The 22,507-nt window shown below is 48.2% G+C and overlaps 1 protein-coding gene across 1 annotated transcript; it reads right to left on the bottom strand.

The window, feature by feature from the left end:
• Nucleotides 1-875: 875 nt before the first annotated feature.
• On the bottom strand, nucleotides 876-19,979 carry SORD (sorbitol dehydrogenase). The gene is made up of 9 exons (XM_061999642.1): nucleotides 19,746-19,979; nucleotides 15,886-15,919; nucleotides 15,018-15,182; nucleotides 12,993-13,152; nucleotides 10,867-10,985; nucleotides 10,444-10,509; nucleotides 5,265-5,440; nucleotides 4,349-4,470; nucleotides 876-2,073 (listed from the first exon to the last, which is right to left on the bottom strand). The coding sequence occupies exons 1-9, from the start codon at nucleotides 19,803-19,805 to the stop codon at nucleotides 1,908-1,910; spliced, it is 1,068 nt and encodes a 355-aa protein (XP_061855626.1). The 5' UTR covers nucleotides 19,806-19,979; the 3' UTR covers nucleotides 876-1,907.
• Between the last annotated feature and the right edge of the window lie 2,528 nt (nucleotides 19,980-22,507).

The raw sequence follows: 22,507 nt of genomic DNA, 5'->3' as shown, positions 1-22,507 counted from the left end.
CTTGCTCCTGTTACAAAGTATTACAAAGTGTTACAAAGCTGGCCTTGCTCCTGTTACTGTAGCCCATTCCGAAATGGTTTTATCAGGAGCAAGCTTCCCCTGCACGGGTGATGTGCATGATGGGATGATACAGGTTTAAGGCCAGATTTGTGTCCTACCAGCCCCATCACCCTAGCAATGCCTCCATGATGCAAATTCTCCAGCAAGACCTGGCATAGCAACAAATTGTAGCCAGGGAGCCCAAGGAGGCTAAGCTGTAGGAATAGCTTCAGCTCTTGTAGTGTTAAACAGATTCTCGAGACCAGGGGGAGTAAGTCTCGATTTCCCAGTAAGAAGTGGGTCCTGCAAGGGCCAGTGGCCCCCAGGCCATGCCAACAGCCGTCAGGAGAGCCCTAAGGCTTCTGGCTTCCACCGTCTGTGGAAGGCTGCACAGCCTTCCCCCCACACCCACCTCAGCAAGTGGCACTGTAGCAATGCTTGGACAGGCTCTGCCACCATGTCGGGTGACAGGCCAGGGCTCCCAGTCAGTCATGCTGACACATCAACAGCCTAATTCACTCTGAGCCACCTTGGCCACCTCTCCTTGCAGCTCCAGGAAGCTCCTCTGGGTTATATCTTAGTCCTGTGAAAACACAGCAGAGACTTGCAGACTCCTCCCTCTGTCAAGATGAAATTAGACACCTCTACAACAAATATAAGCTTTGGTTTGCAAACAGTTGAACATTTCATGGTTCTGCCACCATCAATTTGTCTGCAGCCTGGCAAGAGCCAGCAGCACAACAGTCCAGGGGCGTGCAGAGCCTCCAGGGCCCAAACTCGCAGAATCCCTCAAACCACCCACCCCATACTCAACCAGGTACAGACACAGCAGGTAGGTAACATTTATTGAGGAAGGTTCAGTACCAGCCCAAGAAAGGGACAGATTTCTCAATTCTATAATTAATATGACTGTAATCAAAGGTTCAATTTTCTTGCCCGCAACCTGCTGCCTTGTTGCTGCCTTGATACCCCTTGGCTATCAAACTCGGCAGGAAGGATATCCCTGAAAAGTTACAATTGATTAGCAGTGGTAAAACCTTTGAGTGATGCTGTTCCCTGTGCTCCCCTCCCTGCTAAAAGTGAGTTGTGCACCCCTACAGCAACCCCTCCTGGGGGCCATGTGAGGGTAGGGCTCTACAAACCCTGTCTGAGCCAGGGCAGTTTCCCTGCAAGCACAAGGCGGCCTGCCCTGCAGCGGTCCTCCCCACAGGGAGCTGCTGGGGAGGTGGCATAGCGTACGTGGTCCCAGCCAGCAGATGGATTAGCTTCTTCAGGAAGGCCCCAGGCTCTGAACTCTGGGCCAAGGTCTTTGCAAACAGCAGACTAGGGCAGAGAACCCAAATGTGCAGTGCTTGCCATAGAGGTGGGCTGGGCAGCCTTGGCTTTGCTCCACAGTCCACAGGCTGTGACCCTCCCTGAGTGCCCGGGCGGGGATGGTGTGGCTGGAAGGCAGTGGCAGCCCCAGGGAAGAGCTGCGGAAAGCAGAGCCCAGGGCAGTGCTGGGGTGGGCAAGTCACCCCGTGGCCAGTGACACCCTCCCTCAGCACAGCCCCATGGCCATGCAGGCAGCCCTCCCCACAGAGGCCGAGATGGCAGCTCTGTGTGCATGGGCCTGCTGGAGGAAAGCACACCATGCCAACCATCACCTCTAACCAAACAGCAGCAGCTTGATTCAAACTATTCCCTATTGGTTCTCCATTGGTGGTTATCTGTTAATTCTCTAATGGTGCATCCCTCAGTGCCAATCCCCCTCATTAGCGCTTGATTTTCTAGCCCTATATATCACAAAGCAGTGCCTGTCTAAGATGACTGTGTGAACATATCCCAGACAGGAGTATAATAGGGGAGAGGGCTGGCTCTGTGACAGCTCAGGGGCTGTTGTCTGTGGGGTCACACTTCAGCATGATTTTCACCCCCTCGCCCCTCTTTGTGGTCTCAAATGCCTCAAGAGCCTTTTCCAGGGGGAAGCGGTGCGTGACCAAGGGCTTGACGTTTATCTTCTTGGATGCCAGCAGAGAGATTGCCACAGGCCACCTGCAAGGAAAGCAGAGAGCAGGGGATGAGAACAGTGACCAGGTTGGGGCCCCAAGGAAAGAGCATGGAGAAGCCTTCCCTCATCCCAGTCATTTCCAGCAACCAAGCCTGCAAACAGTCTTCTGGAGGGGAAACCTCAAGCATCAGGCACGGGAGATGGGACAAGCCAAGTCCTTTGGGTGGCTGGGCAGTGAGAAAGCAGGCACTGCTACACCCAGCCCTCTGGCCCAAGGGGTTGAGAAAGTGAAAGTCACAGGCAACAACTGTGCTGCTGAAGCACCCCAGGCAAGAGACAACAGCTGCACTGCTCTGCCCTTGCCCAGTCTCCTGGCTTGCAGAACGACTCCTGTGGAGCTCAGACTCAGTGACTCGGTGAAGGGAGTAAGGAACAGCCTCTGTCAGCACCCACACTCTCTGCTGGTAGAGACTCTCTCAATGTGACTGCCTTGCTGCTCCATTTGAAGGGGCCAAATGAGAGTGATGGGGATACAAAGGGATGCAGCAGCTAACCTAACTCCCACACTGCCTACTTCCAGACACTTCTCATTTTAAAAAGAAGTTTGACTGTATCTCTTAAATCTTCCTGGAAAACAACCTCTACAAAGCACAGAAACTGCAGCTCTGAACAGAGAAGAAACCAGGCTGTAAACAAGGCACTGCCAGGTCTCAAGCCCTGTCCAAGGAGCAGGAGATCAAAGGGAGGACAGCTCAGCTGCTCCTGCCTTGGGGGCAGGGCCAGCTCTCACAGAATTTTAAGGTTTCGAAGGGACCTCGAAAGATGATCTAGTCCAATCCCCCTGCCAAAGCAGGACCATCTAGACTAGGTCACACAGGAACTTGTCCAGGTGGGTTTTGAATGTCCCCAGAGAAGGAGACTCCACAACTCATCTGGGCAGCCTGTGCCAGTGCTCCCTCACCCTCACAGTGAAGAAATTCTTCCTTGTATTTCTTTGGAACCTCTTGTGTTCCAGCTTGTACCCATTGCCCTTGTCCTATCATTGGCCATGACTGAGAAGAGCCTGGCTCCATCCTCCTGACACCTGCCCTTTACATATTTGTAAACATTAATGAGGTCACCCCTCAGTCTCCTTTTCTCCAAGCTAAAGAGCCCCAACTCCCTCAGCCTTTCATCATAAGGGAGATGCTCCATTCCCTCCATCATCTTGGTGTCCCTGCACTGAACTCTCTCCAGCAGCTCCCTGTCCTTTCTCAACCTACTAACCACAGCCCTTCTTAATACACCCCAGGATGCCATTTGCCTTCTTGGCCATGAGGACACATTGCTGGTTCATGGTCATCCTGCTGTCCTCTCAGTGTGCTCAAGGACCTGCCAGCCCACAAGCCACCCATTCCAGTCCCCTGCCAGGCACACATACACCTACAGACTGCCAAGGGATGCAGCCTCAGCGCCAGCAAATGATACGAACTAACCACAGCTCCTGCTCATCCCAGCATCTGCTCACCTCCAACAAGACTGATGATGTGACTTCCCTACATGATGAGGAAGGAGAGCTGCGCATGACTTGGCATAGTATGTGGTGCTTGGGATTTCATCTCTTTGCCTGGAATTAAGATTCCCCATATCCTTTGCCTCAAAATGGACCACAGAACAGATAGGAAGTTGGATGATGGGAAGCAGCCAGCTTACCACAAAGTAGAGTGGAGAGTCAGGGCCAGGCCAAGCTGCTGCTTGATCTCCCAGCACAAAAAAAAAGCTGCAGCAGCTAAAAGAAGTGAGTTCCTCCCTGCAGTGCCAGGAGCCAGCACACTTGTGGACAAGCCAGTCTCTTCCAAAACAACCCCAGCATTTTGCCTTCCCTCACCTTCCCTCCCCACAGAGTATAAAAGCTGAAGGCACAAATGTTAATTATTACTTCTTTTTCCATTTTGGCCTGCTGGCTTGCAGCAGAGTAGGGATTTATGGGATGCCTTCCTTTCTTTGCACCAAACACTGCATGAAATTTTTGGGGAATTGGACTTAATGGTCTTTGGAGGTCCCTTCCAACCCTTAAGCGTCTGTGAAATGGGAAGGTGGGACAACCCAGCTGGGCTGCTCTGCTGTGGCCAAGTTTGCAGTGCAGGGCTCCTTTGGGAACCAGGAAATGCAGGACACATCAGTCAGACTACCTGCACTACAGCACTGGCGTTTCAGGGTGGCACTGAGGTTTAAGTGACCGTAAGGAAAATCAGCCCTTCCTCTCTCCCTGGGGAAAGCAAGACTTGCTTAAGGACAGGCTTGGAGACACATCGGCCCAGGCTGCTGTGCGAGACTCACGTGTTGCAGTAGCGGAATATCCCTCGGATATCCACCTCCCGTGCCACCGCATTAATGATGGGCACAGTTATCATCTCCGATCCCAAGCCCACCAGCACCACGGTCCCGCCAGAACGAGTTGCCTGGGGAGCAAACACACAAATACGTTACATTGTGCAGAAGGCAGCCAGCAGAGCCTGTATAAAACTGGAGCCACATTTTATGGCTGCAATGGACTGCCTGGGTCACAGCAGCAGAGCCAGGCAAGAGGTGGGATGCTGTCAGGAGCCCATAAGCATAAAACACACAATCAGCAAGACTTAAAAAGCAATCTTTCAAAAATCTCTGAAGGATTCTGGTATCTAAATCTCATTTTGAAAAAAATGATTGGCACTTCCAAGTATGAAAAGTACTTCTGGATTTCAATGGGAGAGATTTAAAGCTATTAGCCTGATGTTCCACTGGCACTTCTCTTTTTGCAGCTTGTCCTATTTGTCTCCTGTGCTTTCAGTGTGAAACTCGGCACTACTCTCTCAGTGTCCTCTCGTTAGGCAGTTCAGGACAGAAAAACGTCCCCTCGTTAACTGCTTTCTTCACCTGCTGGAATTAATTCTCTTCATTATTCTCTTTATTTGGACATAACTTCAACTCAACGGCAGATGCTGTCTTACTTGTCCCAGCTCCCTGACACTGCTGCGGAGCCATGCTTGGGTCTCAGGGGCTTACTGTGGTCTCTTTGGTAAGTGGTAAAGCACCTGAGCATCAAATCAGACAATTATCCTCATGCTACCTGCAAATTGTCTCTCAGCTTGTTGTCTAAGGAGCCCACTGAAATGAAGCACAGTGGGAGTGATATAACTGTTAATTCACTGCGGCATCCCAGAAAGAGAAGAACCAGTGCCATTACTGCTCTGCCTTGGGGCCAGGTGGTACTCACATAAATGGCAGTCTGGATGCAGGCCTGCACTCCTGTGCACTCCACAGTTATCTCAGGCATGCAGCCAAGCAGGCTTTCCACTTTGGAGGCCAACTCCTGGGGGGTGTTGTTCTTCACCTGAATGGTGAAGTCTGCCCCCACCTCCTTGGCTTTTTGCAGGCGGGAGGCAGACAGATCTGGTGAAAGATAAAACAAGTCAAGAAGTCAAACATTATGTGAAGGGGAAGGAACCTGAGCCCCATCTGGCATCTCAACAGAGCCACTCTGTTTGGGGATCAGAAGTCAGCTCTCTCAGGAGAGAGGACAGCATTTGTAACATGGTGGGACATGGTGGGAAACTGCAGCCCACAAGTACCTTCTCAAGAACATACACAGACCACCCAGAGCAAAGGGTTTCCCACCACTGAGGAGCCCGGATGGAGGCACACAGGCCTGGGGTCTGAATGTGCATCCACAGGGCAGCAGCACCCAACTAGGAGAAGAAAGGCTCTACATGGCCCCCTCAAACTCACGCAGCCTTTGGCAAGGAGGGGATCTGCTTGCTTTTCTGGGCAGGCAGAGGAAGGTGAGTGATGAGGCCAACTTAAAAGCATAGGAGATGCCCAAGACTTTCCAGTTGCAAAGAAGAGTATGCTGCAAAGAGGCTGAAGCATGAACTCGCCAATGAAACCCACACCATGGAAAGCAACATCCTGAGTGTGGGAAGAGCTGCCAACCTACACTCGGGAGCCAGGGGGAGACTCCCAAGATAATCAGTTGTATACTCCCAGTATCTCCGTGGTACTGCAGGAACACTCAGAGTGTGTCAAGACAAACTAGAAGGCCAAGCTTAACTCCAAAGGGCAGGCACATTGGTGCTGCAGGCAGCAGCCACAGCAGGAAGCGTTGTGGCCAAGCACTGGTGTGTTGCTGTCCCGCAGCTGCAGAGCAGAGGATCCTCAGCGCTGGCAAAGGTGGGAAGAGGGCAGGACACAGGGGTAGTGCTGCCTCAACAGCACAACTGTGTCTTGCTGAAGCTGCCACTAAGACTGCACTGCCCAGTGTCTCTCTGGCAATGATTATTTCATGAAGCAGCTTCACTAATTCACACAGGACTTGAACCCACTAGTGAAGAGACTGTAAAAAAAACCATGTTATATGCACATTGAGTCAACCTAGTGAGGAGCCTACAAGGAGACAAAAAACCTCACCACTCATTTCTATATTTTCTTTTCTTGTCTCTCAAGATTATTTGCTGCTGCTCACACCCTCACACATACCCTTCAACGGGCATTAGGCAGAGGCAAGGTTGCTCTGACTTTGCTCCCTGATGGCCCAGGAATCACCTGGCTATGGACAGCATGGCACCAGGAGATGTCAGGCTCACTGATGTGGCAGTCTCACTTCCAGCTGTACTGGATGAGAGCAGATCAGGAGCTCTCTGAAGGTTTCCTCAGTGAATCAGCAGCAGATGCTTCCAGCTGAGTGAACTGCAGAACACATTAGTTGTCAACACTAAGTACATCCCTGCAATCTCTCTCGTACTTCTACCCTCCTTGTGACAGCTGGCGGCTGAGCATCTCTCAAGCAGTTTGTGTCACAGCTGAATGAGCAGGCAAGCCCATGAAAAACAGGGAGTGGAGCTGGTAATATGGTGGACCTCAGACACCCCCTAACACAGACCAACAAAGCTGGTCATGCTAAATGTCTAGGATGGCACAGCTGTACCCCGGTACTCTGTCCAGAGGGATCTTCGTAGCAGTATGAGTATCTTCTGAAGATTTATGAAGTGATCTGTAAAATGGAGCGAGCTGCCCTGGCAGGCAGCCACACTGTTTGCCTCTCCCATATCCCCTGGAAGGAAGCCACCCATCCCTCTCCAGGCACCATGGGTGACCAGGACATCTCTGGAGACGAGGAGGTGGACAGCACAGAAGCAGCATTTGCCTGGAAGAAACGACCTCTTTGCCCTGCATTGAAGCAGTGGTACATGGGGGCCTGTGTGTTGTGGTTTGGATTTTAAACCTTACTGTGGCTGAGCCCCACAACTCTTAGGAAACTGGTCAATTATACAATTAAATGGCTGCATCTTGCCTCTACTCAGAAACATGTTTCCACTTCCCAGCCGTTGCAGCTAGTTAAAGTTCTGCCTGCCAGACTAGAAGTAGCCTGTTCTTTTATCTCTGCTCCCACAGAAGTTACGAAATTACACTGAAGCTTCTTGTCATGGTTTATGAGCCAACTTAACAGGCAAATAGTCTTGAAGCTCTGACACTTTCTATGTTGACCTTCTTTCAAAATGCAGTTAACTCTGTCCAGTTATTCATCTTCCCTGATCTTGAATCCCAGGGTCTCTGGAACCACCTGCATCCAGGAATCATAGTCAGACAGTGCAAAGGGAATGCTTAAGGGTTTCCCTCAATTAGGAATTACTAAGTGTACCTTCAGTGACAGTCGAAGCAAAGGTTATGTGAAGCACAGACACCTTGTATCTGGGAGGAAAGGCAAGCTCTAGACCACACAAGTTTGGAAGGGTAGGGATGAGCATTAGTCTCTAGCTACAGTGCCAGCTATTCTCCAGGAGTCCCACAAAATGAACTCAATCCCTTGGAAGAGATTCCAAAGTTCTTTGACTCCAGGTGTGCCAAAGACACTCACCCCAAAACTGTTGGAGGTGAGTTCTCCCCAGGACAGGAAAAAAATCCTCTTCTAGTTATCTGTATTTGTGTGTAGCTCATCAAAACAAACATAAACATGTAAAGCCTTAAGTGCTGCACAAAGGTCTTCACAGGAAAACACATTACAAAAACTCTGGGCAATGAATTCAAAGAATGACAGAAAAGCACTGAGGGCCTTTATGAGCAGACAGTCACCTCGCACGTGTTGGCTCCTAAAGCCATTGTCAAAAGCAGTTCCTTGAGAAGGGCAGAAAAAGCCCCAGTGGCAATGAGCCAAACTAAACCCATTCCTCAGCTCCTGTCACATACGAATATTGGACCAGGGACAGCACCTCTGTGCATATCTCTGAGCATCTCAGCCAAACACCTCTCCAGTGGGAGATGTCTACAAGTCTGGATCATTACCTGGGCCAAGGCATAAAGAAGGGGTTCATTCCACATAGCCCAAGCTTGCTGATTCTATAAACCAGATACCAAGAACTGCCTATGGCCACCTGGAGCGCTCCAGCACATGCTACACAGAGCAGCTAGCCAAAGGTCACCAGGAGCAGTCTACAGGCAGAGGCAACAGTAGCTTCCAGTGTTACAGGGAAGAATACCACCAGGCAGGACCAGGGATGGGGCAGCAGGCTGAACCAGCTGCCTCAGCCTCACCAACCCCTGACAGCTCACCAAGCCCATCCCCACCCAAGGACCTGGGCACTCATCACCAGCTGAGTTCACAGTAAGGTTCCTTACACATGACTCAAGAGGCAGAGCTGCTTTTCCTGCTACAGCGACCACCATCCTCAAATGACAACACTTTGTGAAATGAGACGTGGACTGAGCACTCCATCAAGAACACACCTGTGGGGTGGGGCCAGCAGAGCAAAAACTGACCTGGACTTGGCAGTGAGAGATTTTAGAGAGGAGAAGGCAATAATCTGCCTCTGGTTTTGACATGAGCTACTACTGAAGTTTGCTGCTGCCAAGGCAAGAGGGTGGGACCTGAATTTTGTCTCTCAAATGGAAGATGGAAACACACTATGATTGAGAGGTCAAAGTGTGACTGGTGGAGTAACAGCCTTCGAAAAGATAAAGGTTTGTCTCTGTCCCAAAAATGCTGCAGCAACCTGTGCTCATTGTCTAGTCATATCTGTTGACCGCTCCTCCCGGCCACCACCATTCAGAAGGATGGGAGTAGCAGCAGGAGCTGGAAACACCACTTCCAAGCCCTGTTCAAACCCCAGGTGGGAATTTCAAACACTGAACATCCTCGGGTTAACTTGAGTTCTCCATTCTTCTGGGTAAGCTACACAGAGAAGAGTCTGAACCTTGGAGGACAGGCAGAGGGAGCTGGGCTGGGTTAGCAGGGGGGGAAGAGAGAGAAGGGAGATGGAATGGCTGTCTGCAACAACCAGCAAGGCAGCTGCAGAGACTATGAAGACTCATTTCAGTTGTTTCAGACAAGGGGAAATACTCATGAACGAAAGTCTGTGAGTGAACTCCAGAAAAAGGCTCTTCATTAAGAGGTGGTGCAATCCTGGAGAAGGTATCCAGAAAGGTGAGATCTCCATCCTCAGAGGTTTTGCAGACAAAAACATGGCTGCAAGCAGCATCTGGACTAGAAACCTCCAGTTACACAAGGAAGGCCCATTTCTCAAATACAAGGAAAAAGCCATTTCAGTCACTGTAGATACTCAGTGGGAAATGAACCCCCCAGCAGGACAGCAGAAAGAAGGGGAGCAACGGAGGACTGGAGTGGCGTGGTAGGGCTGCACACAGAAAGGACTGTGCAAACACTCTGTTCAGGCCATCACTACAAGAGGAAAGAAACTCTAGCACTACAAGAGGAAGGAAAAAAACCCGCTGAGAGTAAACTCCAAGAATAGCTCCAGAGTACAAAATATGCTGCATGCCTATGCAAAGACGAGAAGTAGATACAATCAAAGTCTATAAGCACTACAGGGAAGAAGAAACTTGATCCTCAAGGCTTGGTCAATGAACCAAAGACAAATCACAAAGTTAAGGTCAGAGGAGCTCAGAACAGTTAAAAAAAGAAAACAGTCAGGGACTGAGGCACCAAAAGCAGGGTTTCTGCAACCCAGAGCTTTGTCATAGAGATGCATTGGCTCTTCCCAAAAGACCCACTCAAAGTCTGCAAAAGGTTTCTAGGCTTGATCCATGGATCACTCATTACCCTCTGGTTTAATTCTCCTTGAAGCACTGTAACTACTCAACCCACACAACTTGTCTGTGTTAGGAAGTAGAAGTTATTGACCTGGTCCACTAACCTAGCACAGAAGCCACCTGCATCTTCTTAGATGCCAGTGAGTGCAAAGATGAAAGTCTTGTCCTGGGGAATGGGGTGTTTATTAAGGATTCCCTCCAGACAGCCACACACTATGACTCCGTTCATGAACACCCCTTCCACTGTGCTTGGTCTGCCTTCCCCAGCAGCAACCTTGAAGGAATAATTTGGAACTAGTCAAAGTGTTGTGTCGTGGGAAATACACACATTCTTAAGGGTTAAAAGGACTTACCTGTAACTACCACAGCTGACGCACCCATCAACTTAGCCACAAGCACATTAACAAGGCCAATTGGTCCTGGGTATGAAGGAGAGAAAAAAGAAAACATACAACTGTGGGAGAGCATCAGAACATGTGACCAGAACAACCCCAGGGTGGTGAGAACAGCTGCTGAGAGGGGCTCTGCAAGGAAAACCTGCCTCTCAGCTCCCTCAGGCTGACAGCACCCGGGCACTGAATGTTGCATTTGGGCTGCTGAAAATGCAGCAAAAGTGCAGCATGGGCAAGAACAGCCTCAAGGTCCCCCTCAGCCTCCCTGTACTTTTGTCACAGCCCACAACTCCAGCAGAGCCTCGCAGCACAGCTTGCACCCCATCCATCCCCCTCCATGCTGCGGCAGGCAGAGAAGCCAGAGACTGAATACGTTCACCATACCAGAGCCAGACACAAAGACTTTGCTTCCCAGAGTGACTCCTGCTCTTCTGCAGGCGTGGATTCCCACCGACAGGGGCTCAATAAGGGCTCCTTCTTCGAAAGTGACATTGTCCGGAAGCCTGTAAGAACCAGACACAAGCAACAGTCACCAAAGACGTTTATGAGGATGACGAGAAAAGCCATGACACTTGGACCAAACATGGCTCTAAACCACGGTGGCAAAATATACTCTCACCCTTGGCCTGAGAAATGCAGGGCTGGAATGTGTTCTCAGAGGTTTTATTGACTCTTTCCTTCCTCTGACACAGCATAAACTACACCTAAACTATTTACCAGTGATGTTTGCCTGAGCACCAAACACAGGGACACACAAACCTCCCAACATAATCTCTCCAGTACTTGGTAAGACAACCTGAAAACTGCTCAGCCGCACATTCCCTTTGACATAAACCCTCCAAGCTGCATGTGCTTTCACATGGAAGCTGTGTGTGTGAGGGGGGCCTTCTTGACAGCCCTGGGAAGCTCCAGGTCAGATCTCAGTCAGGCCAACAGGATGCCAAAGTAACAGAAATGGCAATCTAGGTATCTAGAATTCCCTTATCTCCGGGAGGCATTAAGGGCCCGACTCTGAGAGTTCAGCTGTCTGAGGGTTCAGGATCATATTTGCCAGCACTGGCTCTGGGCGCTGCCCCATCAACATGGACAGCAGCTCTGCAGCATGACCCCAACTTAAAATTACTCACCCACCATGAGTCTGTCCACCAGCAAAAGGACAGATGAGATCTGTCCAAACATGCAAGAGCCCACTGAGCTCAGACACCATCTTTTCTTAACAAATCTGTGGCGGCAGAGCAATTTGATGCCAGGAAATCTGCTCTGCATCAGGCAGCCACGGCACTGCTGAACTAAAACAGGGAGTACCAGATCCAGGCTGTGCATTTCAAAGCTTAAACAAAAAATAATAACATAGACAAAGTAATAGCTACTCGAATTGGAGGGAAAAAAAAATCCAAAACCCTCGAAGAAGGCAGCTATAAATCAGCCACTTCCTCTCAAGTGAAAATTTGTGAGGTTGTCAGAAAATGTTATTTTAACAAATCAGTGACAGCAGGTCTGGACAATGAGAAGTTAGTCCCATCCAGATCAGCATCTCATCCTGACAGCATCTGCTTGGGATCCGCTTTGAAAGAAGCTTCCTGCCTGAGAACTCTCTTGAGAAGAGCATTCAAGTGCATTCTTCTGTGACCCTGAATGTCTCCTCTGTAGACCCCAAAGATCAACCCCAAGGAAGTTCCTGCTCATGGAAGAACGAACTCCATACAAACTGAGAAAGAACAAGCTCCACAGGTAGACCATTCTCAGGGGGCTGCTACCTTAAGACTATTTTTAACTTCTTGTGTAAATGCACTTACATGGGTGTAACATTGAAGGTGTTTATTCAGGTTATTGCATATTTGCTAGAAAACTTCAGCACAGACTTGCTTTTAAGCTAATACGTCAGTCCTGCCACAATGAAGAACGTGCTCAAGTTTGCCAAACTAGATATGAAAACACATGGGTAAAGCTGGCAGCTGAGTGGGCCATTCAGTGCCATGCAAATAAGCAGCTTAGCAAAGACACTGTTTTCTCTTTCTTTTCTACTCCAAGTAGGGTGACTTTATTTCGAATGACAGAGCACAGTGTCTGCAGTCAATGTGGAAGTTTCCTGAGGAGCAGCAGCACAGCCAGATCAGCTCAAAGAATCAGACAAAGACCTTCAGGCACTATCCTAAGAAGGCAAGGATATGAACAGACAGCAGAAATGAAACCAAGTGCAGGAAGCAAATAGGAAAAGGAACAAAATTAAAGGGTAGAACAGTGGTGACATCCTAGGAAACATGCAAGAAATGTTTATGTCTGGCACCAGAGGGGATAAACTACACCTGCCTGACAAACCCTTTGCCAAGTGGCTGCCACCCAAGCCTTATACATATCATTTATGGATCGGAAAGCAATAAAACCTGTTGTGTTCATTGTGTTCAAGCAAAGAGTGCTCACTGCAATACTCAAAAGGGCCATGAGGTGATTGCTTCAGCTAATTTTCCCCAGGGAGTATATATTTCTCTGCAGAAGGAGCACAGACTAACTTGTAGCAGTAGCTGGCATTGTGCTTGTAGTAGCGGCACAGATTGCCGTTATCAGGAGGCGTCGCGCAGAAGAAGACGGTTGGGGACAGGTTATAGCGCCCAGTTTTACAGAACTCATCCACTTCTCTCGGGACACCAGGCTCGATGGCCACACGATCACCTGCCGGGGGAAAGCAGACTGTGTTACCTGGGAAGAAGGTGGGCACATAGTTATGAGCAGCACCGAACCACAGAAAACCCCACGAAACCCTGACACACACAAACTTCTCCCCAGCTGCCTTGCACTCCACTTTAGCAAATGAAAGGGCAGCCCTCGCCCCAGGCAATCACACGGTGACCAGATTTCTTTCAGAATCTGTAGTAATCAGAAGAGGAAATAATCAGGACAAAGCTGGTGAGATCTGCTGCCATGGCATTGCTAGCTATAAAAGGCTGCTCCTTAGGAAGGAAGCTGACAGTGCAGCTTCCCAGGAGTCAGGCAGGACTCATCAGGGAGCAGAGACATCTTGATGCTACGGCAGAATCACCCAGACTGCTGGAAGAACACATGCTGCAGGACAAAGAGTAATTATTTAACTGCAATTATGAGGCAGGAGGGACTGAAGGAGATGACTGCGTGACTGCAGTACAACTTGCAAGTTCACAGAGACAGCCCATCGTGTTTGGCAGAAGAAGCCAATCAAAGCCAAATCCCTCAGCAAACCTCTAAGGAAAGAAACAGGTTTGCAGTCAGACATGGTGACAGGCAGGAGGATGGATGGAAGTAAAGAGCCATCTATCCTGCTGCACTGCCTCCTATATGGCCAACAAGGGATGTCTGGTGGCATGAGGTGCAGGGCAAGCAGATATAGAGCGTTCTCCCAGCCTCCCATTCAGCTATGAGGCCTCCAAAGGTGTATATAGTTCCTCCTCCGACTTCCACCACAGAAACTTTTAGCATCCACATCTTCCTTTGCCAAGGAGGCCTGCAGGTCTGCCACACACCTTAGGTGAACGCTGCACCTGCCTCCCACTATCCCTTGCTCTTGTATTGGAGGAAACACAGAACAGGCAACCTTGATGTGCCCCTCTCCCTGCCCTCCATAAGCCTTCAGACCCATGTCACACACCCTTGGGCTGTCTCCACAGCTCCTAGCTCAAGTTCTTCAGTCCTCTGCCATGGAGACACTGTTTTATGTCTCGTCACGTCCTTGTCCTCTGAAACTTTTTCACCTCTTTTGTATCCCTTTGGAAAAGAGGAGACCAGAACTGCATGCAGAGCTCTGGGTGTGCTGCGACAACCTCTGATTGAGTTTCTGTTCCTTTCCTAACACTGATTTGCATTTTTCACCATTACTGAGCCAACATACCCATGCACTGGGGCTGAGCCAAAGGTCTCACTCTCTAGCAGTGATGGTTAGCTCATCATTTTAGATATGGAGCTGGTTTTGCTTCTTCTGTCGTGGACACCACTTTATGTTTATCTGCATTGAATTTCACCTCCACTTTATCACACAGGCACTCTTAAGGTCTCTGTAATTCCTGCCAGTTCTTCACCCTGACAACTCCTCCTCTTCTCCTTGCCTCAGCCAACTTTGGAAAATTTGCTGCTCAGCCTGTTTTCCAAGACACTCATGTGAGTTACAGAGGTCACACCATGGTGCCTGGAAAAGCTGCTCCAGTGACCTCTCTTCACTGCAGGAGGCCGTTTGCTTCTCCAAAAACACACACAGCAAAGAAACATTAACAGCAGGCTGTTGGCAAGAGCAATGCACATGGCTTCTGAAGCTTTATCTAGCTTCCTCAAAAGACACTTTTGTACCAATGTACACTCTGCACTGCATTAAAAATTAAGTCATGTCAGGTCAAGATATCCCAAGATAAAAAACACCTAAGAAGTACCGCTAACTACAGTGGCCAAGAGGATGATTAACAGCAGCACAGTGACACTCTTTCAAGGACAAGCTGTGCAATTCACAGCTCAGAACATCATTTACTAAAGAACAAAGCAGGAAAACAAATAAAACTAGTTTTGACTCCAATTACCTGGCTTCAGATGAGTCACCCCTGATCCCACTTGGATGACAGTCCCAGAAGCTTCGTGCCCCAACACTATGGGGTCCTTCACCACAAAGTCTCCAATTCGACCATGCTGCCAGTAGTGAACATCAGACCCACAGATCCCAACAGAATGCATCCGCAGGAGGACCTCTGCCAGAAAAAGAGGACAGCTTCCTTGTAGAGAAACATATCTTCACATGCATGGGAGGACACTGTGTGTGCTGTCCCTGTGCCCCACAACAAAGGTCAAGTCAGCACTGAAACACCCAAATTTACCACCATCAGTGTACCAGAACTGCATGTGCACGCATTAAGATGGGTGGTGTACTCACAAGATGAATACTGCTGAAATTCACCTGCTGAAATACAAAACTATGCGAGGATTTACAAATCAGGAAAGCTTAAAATATGGTAAGACCCTGACAACAAAATGAAATAAATCTAATAGGGAGATGACTACTATCAGAGCAAGAATAAAAGAGCAAGTCCATTTAATTTTTCCTTCTTCCTAAGCTACGATTTCAGCCCTGGAGAGTTAGCGAATCAAATTTCTATCAGCCTATCAATAGGCCTAAGCCTATTAATATTTAGTCATGCAATAAGATCATCTGACATGTCCCAAGAGCTGTTTAATATGAAATACAGGAACTGTTGAAATAGGAAGCAAAAAAAACAGATAAAGGGCTGTATTTGCGACTATTGCAGCTCTTCTTTTCCAGTGGAAATGCAGCATTTCAGCCACACATTCTTTGATTATTTTACATCTTCATAATATCAAGCAGTGACAAAAGAGAATGAGAAAAGAAAAATATTATTAAAGAAAGCAGACAGAAATAGTTATCTCTAGACCTACCATTGGGACCCGGTTCTGGGATGGGACGGTTTTCCTATAGACAAAAAGAGAAAAAAAAAAGCATTCAGCTGCTTGTGCATAGCCATGGGAACACCTTGGGAAAGTCAGCCCAGGTTAGCTCAGGCAAAGCCCTAAGCAGATCAGGCTTTGGGTTGTCTGTGCAGCAACGAGGGATATAAATGCACGGTCCACACTTTCTCCCTAAGCTTACCTCATTTTGCTTGCACAGCAGAGCAAGGCAGGCATTTGTTAGCAGTGAGCACATACTCAGCTTGTAAAGCCACTCTCCCAACTATTTGGCAGTATCCCTCTCCCTGCTCAGACAAGAGTCACATACTAAACTTTCCTGTCCTGGAACATCCTCAATGTTTAATTGACAAAAAACATTCCCTTCTGTAAGCAGGAAGACACCAATCCACCTATTTCTACAAAGCATTTATAGTGTATTGTTTATATTATAAATAATAGGAAATATTTTTGCTACATAATAATAACTCACTCCATAAATCAATTGTAAAGGTTACTGTAAATCCTCCTGTAATGGGCATGACATCTTGTGAGATGAATGATAAAACCAGAGTAAGAAAAGTAGTCGCTTGGTCCCAAGTCACCCTTCTGCCCCAAAGCTCTGCAGGCCTTTTGCCTTCACTGAACTCCCTCAGCTCACTCAAAACACAAAGGAACAATTTTGTTGGGGTTTACAACATCAAGATGGTACAATACCCACCTAGCACTCACCTCTTGGCTCATGTCTCTAAAAAGAGCCCCACCAAGGCAGGCAGTGCTAACAATGAACTTCATAATTGATTTGCTGCTCAGTTTTAAGTCATCTTAGATCCTTTTACTCACAGCCCAAAATTGGACACAAGACCTTTGAGTAGCCCTTCCATTTACACAGTTCCTCTTCAAAAATTTTGTGCATATACATTAGTGAGGTCAAGTGTCCAAAGAAGAACAACAAAGATAGTGAAGTGTCTGGAGCCCAAGTGCTGTGAAGAGCAGCTAAGGGATCTGGGGGTGTTCAGCCTGGAGAAAAGGAGGCTGAGGGGAGACATGATCACTCTCTGCAACTCCCTAACAAGAAGCTGGAGCCAGGGGAGGTCAGTCTCTACTCTTGAGCTACAAGAAACAGGATAAGGGGAAATGGCCTCAAGTTGTGCCAGTGGAAGCTTGGATATAGGGAAAAATTTCTTCCCTGAAAGTGTTGTCAAGCCCTGGCACAGGCGGCCCAGGGCCATAGTAGAGTCCCTATCTCTGGAGGGATTCCAAAGCTGCGTAGCTGTGGCCGAGGGACTTGGTTTAGTGGAGGCTGTGGCAGTGCTGGGGGAATGTTTGGACTTGATGAGCTTAAAGGTCTTTTACAACTAAACGATTTTGTGATCTTCAGTTAGCAAAAAAAGTCGATCTCTGGACCTGAGCTATCACTTTATAGCCATTTCCCAACATAATAGCTTAATCCGTTAGAAGCTGCTACATAACAACGAACACAAGATTTTCTGCTGTCCTACTGCAGGGAAAGCAGGGTGTCCCTTCCTGCTTTTGGGGAGAGGTTTTGCAGTTTAGATAATTAAATGAATTCTCAATCCCAGCACACTCCTCAACTTGTACTTTGAGAGCAAACTCAACACTGTAAGAAAAATCCTGGAAACGCATTCTCAAAGCGCTGAAAAATCAGTGCTCTAAGTGGGCAGCATGGCCTAAATTCAGTTGACTTGAGTGCAAATCAAAGTACAATTCAACCTACTGAAATTTTCAATGGTCAGAACTGTATCTGCATTTTCTCTCTGTGATGTGTGTTTTGCCCCACTAAGGACACAGCCCAGAGCATTATTTTTAAAAGTGGTTGATCTTGATGTAACCTCTTATAGAGAAAATGTTCAACAAGCATACAACCCGGTAACACATTAGAGGTACAGACCACCTCAGGGATCTCAGACTAAGTCAAACAGTCCACAGCGAGAGATAAAGCAAGCCAACTTCTAGTCAAGAATGTGATTGTGGCATTCCACAGCACAGAAGAAAAAATCCACTTTTTTTTCAGTAACAGCTGTGCTGAAAACCAGACATCTTGGTGGAAAGTGAATCTTCCAGCTTGATCTGTACAAAACAGGGAGTAACCAGACTGGAAGCCCTAAAGTATTTCAGGAGGCATGTTCTGCTCCCTGTTCGTTGTCCACTGAGTTCAGAAACAGCAACTGGTGTAACTGGGGATGTGAAGGAAATGCAGCAATGTTTTGTGTGAAAGGAAACCTATGAAGACAGGATACGGTGCATGCAGAAAACCCAATGAATCCTCAAGGGGCAGCAAGTGGGAGCCTGTGACAACTCTCCTAAGAGGAGAGTTGACAATGAAGCCAACATATTTTCACATAATGCACACTCGCTATTGAAGTCATGGTGACTCTCCCTGCAAGAAATATATCCACAACAATCTTACAGGGAAGATGATCTCACCTAATGTTAGGTATCAAAAATAGATAAAAAGTTTAGAGCTCACTACCTAGACTCCTTATGTGATCAGTGAAGCAATGCAATGAGTGCCATTTAAACAATAGCAAGGAAAGTTTATAGAAGCCATGGGGGATAACACCCCAAGGGGCTGCCGGTAAGGCCAGGGGAGGACTGACAAACACCTCCAGCAGTACCTATTTCTCAAGAAAACCACAGGCATCTCAGTGTAAGCCAGTCAGAGACCAGCAACATTAACAGGATGGAGCGAGCATCCACCCTCACAAGTCTCATATACCTTTCTAAATCACAGGGTTGGAAAGGCTTTCTTGAGCTAGAGAGACAGCCTCAATACTTACTGGGGCTATGCCTTTCATGTCCTGTAAGTCAGGCTGCACAGGCTTCTAGTTATATGATAGTTATATTACAGGCATATAATAGTCTAGGTATATAACAGTTACATATAATTGCAGTTAAATCAAAAGTGACTCGGAGCCACACAGGAATTAACCACACAAGCACCACTTAGCCTTTGACACGTGTTATCTGAGCTGTGAATATCAGCTGCTTCCCTGATAATCATACCCCAAATAAGTTGCTGCAGGTATCCAAAGTCTGCGGTGTTCAAAAGAGCCCTCCTGCCAGAACTGTTTGTACAGAAGTCTGTCTGTGTTTGGCCATGTAAATCTGCCATACCCGATTTGGAGCTTGCCAAACGGGCAAACACACACCTGCACAGATGGGGCAACCAGTAAACAGTCAAGCACTCACAGCCAAAAGTCCAACGTACTTACCGAAAATCAAGGCCTCTCTAAAGGCCTCCCCGCACAAGCACAGGTGAGATGCCTGCAACTGCTTCCCTTGAACTCTCCTTCCTGCTTCTCTGCAGGAAGCAACACTCACCCTCCGCTTCTGCATCGTTCATGCATCCATGTTCGTCCTTGTCCACAATACTGCCTACCAACGAACACTCTGTCCCCATCCCCTCCTTCCCCCCACAGGACTCAAAGAGGAGGTCGGGCAGCCCGTAGCCACGGGGCAGCCCCAAGCTGTGGACCGCCAGCCTGCCCCACAGGTCTGCCCCTCCGGTCAGCCCCTCCAAGCATGGGAGCAGCTACTGCCTTCCCTCGCTCTGTGCCCAGCTCACTGATCCGGTACCTGTTGGAGGGACGTGGGGGACCGACGGACGCCCTTAGCACACACACATCACCCCGCCATCCCTGGTGCCGGAGACTCAGCCCCAGCGTGCTCCCGGCCCCGCGGGATGCTGCCGGCTTGCGCAGCGGCTCGTCCTCCCCGCTCCGGCGCAGGCCACGCTGCGGGGCCGCCCCCGCCGCAACCCGGCGCGGCCCGGCCGCGGCCACGCTCCCGCGCCCAACTCCGCGGGGCGGCCCGCTCCCCCCGTCCCGTACCAGGCGCAGGTCGCCGGCTTTGTGCACCACCACAGCCAGGTTCTGCCCCGCCGCCGCCATGGCTCAGCGCAGCTGGGTTCGGCACGGCGCCCGGGTTCAAGGGCCAGCGGCGGGGCTTCCCGCAGAGGGGCCGCTCCTCTGCCCCCGGCCGCCTCTGCGCTGGGCCCGGCGCCGCCCCCGCGGCACGCAGCGGGCAGGGCCCAGACTTGGGCCCCCAGCCGAGGCCCAGGCCTGGGCACCACGCTCGGGCGCAGGACCCAGCTCAAGGCCCCGGATCCGGGCCGAGGCCCCAGACCAAGACCCAGACGCAGCCGGCGTCTGGGCCTCCCCCGCGGGGCACCCAGGGCCCAGCAGGCCGCGGCATCAGGCCCCTCAGCCTCCTCCTGGCACTTCCAGCACCCGGGGAGCATCTGCAGCCAGCGCCCCCCGGCAGGACGCGGCGTGGGCTTGGGCAGACACAGACAGCCTGGTGCTGTCCAAAAAGCGGGTCCGTGCTCAGTGTGCAATAAGCCAGTCTAAACACAGAGTCGAGATACTGCTTTATTTCATGTCTGCACTGCAGAGGTGGGTGCTGGTTTATACAACATCTTATAAGTCTTTGCTGCGTTTATACAAAGTCTTCTATAATACATACCTTGATTTTATTTAGCGAGTCCTCTAACTGGCATGTGGATGGAGTAAATGATCATCAGTCCTCTGGCACCTGCAGAGGCAGCGGGTTCCATCCTTATTAGTTCAAGCCATGCATATAATTAACCAGGCCCACCTCATCAAGCTGTTGAAGATAGAGTACAGTTGTTACCAAGTCCTGCCTATAAAGTGACTGGGACCACCCCATCCACCTGTTGATAATGGTCTGCCTCACAGGCAGAAAAACTTACTGTCATTCCAGGATGTCCTTTATGAGGATAACATGTCAGTCCTGAATCCATATATGTTTATATTGATCAGTATCATCTTGATACTAGTTCTAACAACAAAGCACCTATGCATATGGACCTAGTACATACTCTTTTAGTGTATCTCACATCACCTTTTATCTGGCTACATAAGTCCCTCCTTTGAGACTTTTTATGCTTCAAAGCATCCTAAAGTCTGGTATTACCTTCTTGACATACACAAAGGGACATACTGCACAGAGAAATAGGAAAAAAGACTTTTTTTAAAAAGCAAATGAAATTATAAACACATTTGTCTTAATTCAAATTGGGAAGCCAAAAGGTTAACCAAGAAAGATCTAAACCTTCTCATTCTGAAAATGTAGAAACTATTTCTCTTAATTGTTGTACCTTCTTTTCAAGGCTTTGTTCTCATGCTAGATGTCCTCTTTAGTAAAAGTTGCCAGTCTTCCCTTAGAACAAGGGCCTCCAGTCACATTAGCTGGCACATAAGTATATGCAACCCTTCCACAAAGTAAAAACCATCCTATAGGTGATCTAGTATGGGCCCATACATTTGATTTGTGGTTGTATTATAAGCCAAAGGAAGTTGAAATTGTGTTAAATCTTCACATACTGAGAAACAGTTTACAAAATAGATACGTTTTTTTATCCAGATAGGTTCTTCAGACTAACTTCAAACATTCCTCTTTCTTTATTTTTTGTTATTTTCCCCAACTTATACAGGTTTTAGCAGGTAAGTTCCTTGTTCAAGTTGTTGAATATGTTGAATTCCCTTAACAAATTGCTGAGAGTTGAGACCTCTACCAAACAAGAGCTGTACATCACTCCTACAGAATTTCCTGTAGGTATGCAGAAGGAAGATGTGTTGTTTACCTCTCAGGCCAAAGGTTCCAAAACAGTCTCATTCCCATTCCATTTTGGCAAGGTAAATTGTGTCATAACATTTCCCATCCACAACATCAAAAATCCCAGAATGAGTAGCTTCTTCATTTTCTACCTTGGCCTGAAATAAATTAGATATAACACACAAAATCAAAATATTATCTATTATATTGTTACTAAATGATATCTCATTGCAATCTAAATATACAAATGACTCAGCAGTATCTCAAGGCAATTCCTCTGTCACAATTCAGCTTCAGGCTCAAAGGTTCTGTTTGTTTAGGAGTCCACACTGGTAGAGGTGTTGCCTTCATTTTTTGTAATGAATCCAGGACTCGATGCCTCTCAGTTTTACTGCAGTGTTTGTAGTCAGAAGTACTTCACAGTGTCCTTTCCATGGTTGTCTCTCCATGTTCATAAGTATATTGAGTCCTCAGACCTGAAGGAATGCATGGGCAAATCCAAAGGTACAGGAATTTTCAGCTGGATGTGCCAATGGAGGGAGTTAGTAAGCCTGCCTAGTGATACAAGATAATAACTTAAATTCTAGTATAATTTTATATGCATCAGATTACCTTTCCCTGTTAAATTTGTAGTGTAGGGTTTCTGATACAAAATTTCAAATGATCTGACTTTTTCTTCTGCTCTCAGAGTCACTCTCATTCTAAGTAATGCCATTCTAAGTAAAGCCTCTTTTTATGTCTCCTGGTGGGAGTCTTTTCTGGACTCATGATTGCCATGCAAATTTCTTATCTCTGTGGAATACTTTTAGTGATGTTCAGCATATTGATTCCTATTGCACACTTTTTACCATTTACCATTTTACCATTTACCAGGGCTTAATCTCTGGTATACCTATTAAAATGTGTCCATTTCATAAGTCCTCTCCTCATTCAAGGAGTGACTATTCCTGGTCTGTTCAGAGTTTTCCACCACCACTCTGTGGTCTTTACACATTTCAGGAACTCAGCCACCTTA

This window comes from Colius striatus, chromosome 7 (assembly GCF_028858725.1).
Source record: "Colius striatus isolate bColStr4 chromosome 7, bColStr4.1.hap1, whole genome shotgun sequence".
NCBI lineage: Eukaryota > Metazoa > Chordata > Aves > Coliiformes > Coliidae > Colius > Colius striatus.
This window is presented reverse-complemented; position numbering and strand designations above follow the sequence as displayed.